The following is a 6,708-nucleotide window of genomic DNA, read 5'->3' as shown; positions in this document are numbered from 1 at the left end:
CCCGCGCCGATACCCTAACGGAGTCTCGTGCTTATTACGTCATCAAAAAGGCGCCCAGGCGTGAGGCGTCCTAGAGGGAAGTCGACGTTCGGGACCACAGGAGGGGGAGGCGGCTCCAGAGGAAGCGAGGGCGATGGTTTGGCCCGACTGAGCGGCTTCTCTGGGCTGCAGGGAGTCCCTCAGTTCCTACCTTCGGAGGTGTGCGGCGGCGTCCTTAACCCTTCGCATCCCCAGTGGGTGCTTCGGACCCTCCTGCTTCCGGGTTTACTTGAAGTAGAGACCAGTCGCCCCATCTCTTAAAAGCCCTTCAAGCGCAGTAGCCCTGCAGAGCGCGTCCCCCTCAAGTCTTCATTCCCATCGAAAACCCTGCGAGGGACTTGACATCTGAGGAAGCAAGACCTAATCGAGCTGTCAATTCCACCTCGTGACAGCCTTGTCAAGTCTGCTGTCCAATGAAGCAGAGATTAATGAAGCCCGCCTATCGCTTACAGGGGTAGGGTTCAGACTTTTAACTACTCACTTAAAACTGCTGAAATATGTAACAAAATCAAGCCATTCGATTTACCCATGATATTGCCAAACGGTACTGCTCATTGCTTTGAATGGACTTGTTAACTGATCAGTTGCATACTATTTGTGGCGCAAATGGGGGTGAATATTTACTTGCCGCATGCTCTCATGTCGTCTTCATGAAGCTGTGAAAAAGCTTGGTGGATGACATCCGATTTCCCATAGTGGTCACCCAGATGCCTATGGGAATCCAACTACAGAGCATAAGTGTAGCTTCCCAGCAAATAGTATTTAGAGGCATGCTTATAGCAATTTTGACTGCTTCCATGAGTTTGTCTAATCCACTTTTAAAGCCAACTAAGTTGGTGACCATCAGCAATTTTAACAGCATAGCAATACGTTGTGTGCAGAAATATTTCCTTTCTACCAGTCGGCTTCATTGAACAACTCAAGGTTCCAGAACAGGGTTTTTTGAAACTTGGCCAAGTTTCTAGGGACTGCATGCTAACTTTGGGCATGGTCACCCAAAGTCTGCAGGCACACTATGCATACGTATAGGTCAAAACACAATCCCTCTTCAGGATGGAGAGATTACGGTGATCATCTCCCTGCGATCTCTCCCCCACTCAGCTGAAGCAGAGGCCATCACCTTTCCCAACAGAGTGTTAGGGAAACCAAGCTGACCTACCAGGCCCCATCAAAAAGGGAGCAAAGGCAGGGTTGGACAGAACACAATTTTCAATGTTGGCTGAGCTCTCTGATGTTCTCCAAGCAGTGACACTGGTGTCTATTCATTTCAGAAGATTCCGTCCATGTCTTAATTTAGACTGCTGAGAGCACTGGAAGTTGCAAACCATTGAACATTTCCTGTTCAATGGATAGGTTTGTGTTTTTTAAAAAAGTTTTTATATTGCCACTGCTGCTCATAAAGGCAGGAAAAAGAGGAGTTGCAGAGAATGCTGGACGCTGGTTTGGGTGGGTGGGTGTTTATGTTGCTGCCTCCAAGAAAAACAGTAGGAGATTGATGGGCTGTTCAGAATGGATTGGTGCATCATTGGTTCCCCACCCCTGTTCTAGTATTATGGGAGGAAGAAAAACTTCCCCCTATCCACTTTCTATATGCTCTTCATAATTTCATAATTTCATAAGCTTTCATCACATCCCCACCACTTGCCTTCTTTCTAAACTAAGAAGCCCAAATCTTTCCTCATAGCACCATGGTGAAAAGAATGAAAAACTGGTTTGTTACCTTTCTGCTCCTAGATGTTGCTGTAGCCAGAATTGTCGTTGGCTTGCTGGGAAGCGGGATTCTCACTTGGAGGTGTCTGGACAGGATAGATACCTATCTCCTTCCTTCCTTTCCTGACCACTTTCTGGAATGATAGTTGATCTGGGTGGTTAAGCATGTAAATATAAATTTTTAAATAACAAAGTCTTTGCTGTCTATATTTTTGTTCATGACTATAGTTTATAAAATGGTGTGTTAATTAGCTAAGTTAACGTTAACTATTTTTTTCTTTTACTTTTTGATCTCTAGAAAAAAATGAGTGGAGGATTAGCACCAAGCAAAAGCACAGTTTACGTGTCCAATTTACCCTTCTCATTGACAAACAGTGACTTATACAGAGTAAGCAAGAATACTTTGAAATTACGTATGAATTTTAGGTATGATATATAAAGCCTTAGGCAGCTCAGGACTACAGTACCTCAAGGACTGCCTCTACCCATATGAACTGGGCCGGACCCTGTGATCATCATCTGAAGCCCTTCTTTGTGTGCCTCTTCTGCAAGAGGTCCACAGGGTGGCAACACGAGAACAGGGCTTTTCTGCAGTGGTTCCCCATCTGTGGAATGCTCTCCCCAAGGATGCTTGCCTAGCTCCTTCATTACATATCTTTAGGCATTTCTCTATAATGAGGCCTTTGGCCAATTAAACAATCTGTGGCATTTTAAATGTGTTTGTGTTTTTCATGTATTTTGTCTTCACATTTTGTATTTTTATGTTGTGAGCCACTCTTTGGATGAAGGGTGGTATAGAGATTTAATAAATAAATATCAAGTTTAAGCTACTTTCTGCATAGCCGTAGGTTGCATGTTACATTGTTTCTCTTGTCTTATGGAAAAACACTTATTTGCATTCTTGTTACACATTGCCTTACCTAAACAGCTAAAATCCCTTTTTATATCTTTTTTCAGATTTTTTCCAAATATGGCAAAGTGGTTAAGTGAGTATAGATTTGACATATATTGCATATTTTTAATTATGGTTTGTGACAATTAACATAGGGAGCTAGTTCACATGTAACATTTAGAGTAGATCGTTTAAAATTTACAAGCCAGCAGCATTATTTCTGAATGGGAATAGGAATTTATGCATTCATAAGCAATCTGATAATGATTTTTTTTGTCCTGCTAGAGAAACATGAGCAGTTCTATTTCTCATCCAGACATATTTATTTTAGATGGCTAAAATTCTTTTTTTTTTTTTACATATGGAAACTGTGATCCTTCAAGTGGTGATGGACCCTGACTCCCATTATCTCTGACCATTGGCTATGCTTGCTGGGGCTGATGGGAGTTCAACAACATCTGGGGGGGGCACAGATTTCCTCTCCCTGCTTTAAAGCTTCAGCCGGCTAATACTATTGAAGGTGATCCTTCATATAACCTGGTCTCAAACCACTTAGGACTTCAATGATATATCAACTGTTAACAAGCTTTGTATTGTAATGATCGTTACATATAAAACGAGTTAAAGAGCAAATAATTCAAAAAGTGCAGTTTTATGCTGAGTGATATGTAAGCACACTGTTCTTTTGTTCATATTAGTAACTTGCTTATGTTTCAGAGTGACAATTATGAAAGACAAAGACACACGAAAGAGCAAAGGGGTTGCTTTTATTTTGTTCTTGGATAAAGAATCAGCACAGAACTGTTCTCGGACGCTTAACAATAAACAAGTGAGTGACAACAGCATACATTGTCATGAGGAAGCTTTTGACTCGTTCAGAAAACTTAAGGTTATATTTGCTTTTCTTGCCACTTGCATTTAGCTGTTTGGAAGAGTAATAAAAGCAAGTATTGCTATTGACAATGGAAGAGCTGCAGAATTCATCCGCAGGCGAAACTACTATGACAAATCAAAGTGCTATGAATGTGGAGTGAGTATATTTATAAGGTCTCTAGCAGAAGTATCTATTTTTGGTCCCGCTCTTATTCTTAAACCAGTTCAGCTTGAAGCACACTTGTGGATTACCAACTATTAAATTGATAGATAAATTGTTAGAATTATTTTCCAGCAGTGACTATAACTTTCAAAAGTCAGCTTGCAGATAGCAATTCCTTCTTGCTTTATCACAGTTCATATGCTAATATTCACATGCACTCTAGTTCATGCTTCTGTTTTTAAGTGTTTGCAAATACTTCACTGTCTCTTCCAAAGAGTAACACATACCTGAGGTATAGGCCCACTTTCTCAAAATATGCATTTGTGAGCTGAGGAATATTAAAGATCACAGTCCTTCACACTTTTGCTGCATGAGTATACTCGTGTGTAGGCACCTCATTAGAAGCTTTCCATTTAGCAGAGTTTCTGGAAGCGGTGGTCAGCAATTGCAGCTACACTTTGAGAAGAAACACTCACAGACACCATAAAACTCAGTCAACTGATTTATTGCTTGACTGGTCATAAACGCATCATGGTAGCACTATTTATAATCATTATAGCAATAGCTGTAACGGCATACTTAAGTTTCGGTTCCTGTTTCTTTTTAGTAACGATGTAGGCGAACACAGTCTATAGGCAGTCATGACGCATCAGTCTGCAGACAGCATTTGGTGGTCAGTCATCTGCAAAAAGTGAAAACGAAAGTTCTCCTTTTATTGGCCCTTCCAGCAGAAGCTGCGCATGCTCAGAGTGCCTCTTCCACTTATATACGGCTGTTCTGGAATCTTCTCCCTGTTCCTGGATGAATGACTTCCTAACAGGGAAACCCTAGAACCTCTTTGCACTTCAAGAATTAATAAATAATTAGTTGGCATAATGGTTGGTTTGTATATTGATTCTCAAAGCTGTTGCGCTTTTCTGTGAATTCTGTTCACAAATATATATATACCTTTTCTTTTAAGGAAACGGGGCATTTAAGCTATGCATGTCCTAAGAACATGCTAGGGGAGCGTGAGCCACCAAAAAAGAAAGAAAAGAAGAAAAGAAAGAAAGCAGTTGAAGAAGAAGAAGAGGAAGAAGAAGAAATGTAAGTGCAAGGAGATGTATGAAGCAGCTTTCATTTCCCCATTTTTTTCTTGTGAGTTTATAAGATATATTTGGGTGTCTTTCCTTTCTTTCTTTGCTGCTCAGTGAGGGAGAACCGGAAAGTGAAGAGGAGGGAGAAGACCCTGCCCTTGATAGCCTCAGTCAAGCTATAGCTTTCCAGGTACTAAAAATACCTTTTTTGATTCTAATTAAATGTTAGCATTCTAATTTTTAAAGGAAAGCTGGAGAGATCCTGAATGTACAGGAAGGGATTGTTCTGCTTGCTTCTGTTCAGTGTCATAATTGGTGCTAGTCTCTTTTCCAAAGCTCTGCTCTCCAGGATGATCTGTACATGTAGCTAATGGACAACTGGGGATTTATCCTGATTCACATCATGATGCTCATTTTGTCCCTGCTTAAATGGCTAGTTACAAGAAAAAACGCAAAAAGAATGCAAAAAGGGAGAAACTAGTTTGGAAAAGTGCCAGCTATTAAGGTTTATTGTAGCTCTCAACATGTTTTGGAACCGAACTTATTTCTTTGGGAGCAATCCTGGACGTCCTGAAGCAGATTTTTTTTCTGAAGTGGATTTCCCAAATTCTGCCTCATGGTGCTTGTGCAAACTGCTTCAGATATTTGTGCAGGCCACTACAGCAAGTCTAAGATAGCTTCTGAAAAAGGAACTTCAGTTCCATAATGCCACGAGGTGCAGTAAAACATAATAGCTGGCACTCCTTGAGAACTAGTTTCTCCTCCTTTTCTCCTCTCTCTTTCCCATTGGAGGTCAACAATTCTTATGCATCGCCAGTTGCCTGGGACTAGATTTTGATCAAATGCCCTGACTCTATCCTATGGTTTTAAAACTTGACATTTGGGTATAATGGGATTTTGTTTAGTTCAGTTTGGGTTGTTGTTTTAGAAAACACTGTATTCTGCTTCGTTGGGTTCCTGGAGAAACCATTATCATTATAGTGTTAGCAATAAAGATTCAGAAGCCAAGATGCAAATCCCACACTTCTGTTAAACTGTGTGACTTCAGAACAGTGATTTGAGTCAAAATACCCTGCTATGCAAGTGAGAGATGCTTCTACTCACATAGCAAGTGGAGTAGCATCTTCCTTCGACATCTCCCGAAAAGCAACTCCAAATGGCCAAGGGACCATCTACAGCAGCTCTTCAGGGTGGGAAGTAAGGGACAGACATTCATCATGTACAAGCAGGAGGCCATCTGCCTTCATAGTGGGATCTATTTTGTGTTAGTTATTTACAATATTTGTCAACAGTTATTCATCCTGCACTGAAAATCGTTCCATGGCCAGGGAAGTAATTTTTCTAATCCTTCCAAAAGGAAGATTTCATAAGAGGAAATGGCTCAGTGTTGCAGGCGAGGCAATGGCCCAGATTCAAGCAATGTAGTACCAAGAAAAGGACTGGCCCGTCAATAAGTATATTTCGAATTACATAATTTCATGTAACTCTCTGTCTTCAATTGTCATGCAGCAAGCCAAAATTGAGGAAGAGCAGCAAAAATTGGTGCAGGCAGAAGAAGAGGCCTCAACCTCTGATTCAAGACGACCGCGGATCAAAAAAAGTGCATATTTTAGTGACGAGGAAGAACTTAGTGACTGATTCATATACCATGTACATTTATAAAATGTAGGCTTCTTTTATTCTACATGTGTTTGTGATGCTATGAAGACTTCTCTCCTATTGTAAATAAAAATAACAGTAATTTGAGGACATCAGATATTTCTTGTTTTGTAAATTCTGATGAAAAGCACAGCATCTTATTGGTTTTTGTAATCTTATTTTAAAATCATGAACTAATTTGTTTCCATGTCATCCTCAAATATACTACAGTAAACACGGTATTTATTTCTAGAAGAAGCAGCTCTAAGCTCTTAAGGCGTACCTGGAGAATTTCACTTTTGGAGACATAATGTAAA

The 6,708-nt window shown here is 40.5% G+C and overlaps 1 protein-coding gene across 4 annotated transcripts; it reads left to right on the top strand.

Moving 5' to 3' along the window:
- Nucleotides 1–74: 74 nt before the first annotated feature.
- On the top strand, nt 75–6,507 carry ZCRB1 (zinc finger CCHC-type and RNA binding motif containing 1). 4 transcript variants are annotated; one of them, XM_083574730.1, is made up of 9 exons: nt 75–493; nt 1,314–1,392; nt 2,048–2,137; nt 2,707–2,735; nt 3,359–3,470; nt 3,564–3,671; nt 4,639–4,763; nt 4,868–4,943; nt 6,263–6,507. In XM_083574730.1, the coding sequence occupies exons 3-9, from the start codon at nt 2,054–2,056 to the stop codon at nt 6,389–6,391; spliced, it is 663 nt and encodes a 220-aa protein (XP_083430856.1). In that variant the 5' UTR covers nt 75–493; nt 1,314–1,392; nt 2,048–2,053; the 3' UTR covers nt 6,392–6,507. The 4 variants fall into 4 exon arrangements, with proteins under 4 accessions (XP_083430856.1, XP_083430854.1, XP_083430855.1 ...); XM_083574728.1 differs by having other exon boundaries at nt 353–493; nt 1,311–1,392; XM_083574729.1 differs by lacking the exon at nt 1,314–1,392 and having other exon boundaries at nt 357–493.
- The last annotated feature ends 201 nt before the right edge of the window (nt 6,508–6,708 follow it).

The sequence above is a fragment of the Podarcis filfolensis genome, assembly GCF_964270895.1.
Source record: "Podarcis filfolensis genome assembly, chromosome: 10".
Taxonomy (NCBI): Eukaryota; Metazoa; Chordata; class Lepidosauria; order Squamata; family Lacertidae; genus Podarcis; species Podarcis filfolensis.
The sequence above is the reverse complement of the archived record's forward strand: the minus strand, read 5'-3'. Positions and strand labels throughout refer to the sequence as shown.

Excerpts from the sequence above, each read along its gene's own strand:
- ZCRB1 (XM_083574730.1), top strand. The coding sequence starts at position 2,054 with ATGAGTGGAGGATTAGCACCAAGCAAAAGCACAGTTTACGTGTCCAAT. Across the intron at positions 2,736-3,358 it reads AAATATGGCAAAGTGGTTAA|AGTGACAATTATGAAAGACA; the intron begins GTGAGTATAGAT and ends CTTATGTTTCAG. Across the intron at positions 3,471-3,563 it reads GGACGCTTAACAATAAACAA|CTGTTTGGAAGAGTAATAAA; the intron begins GTGAGTGACAAC and ends ACTTGCATTTAG.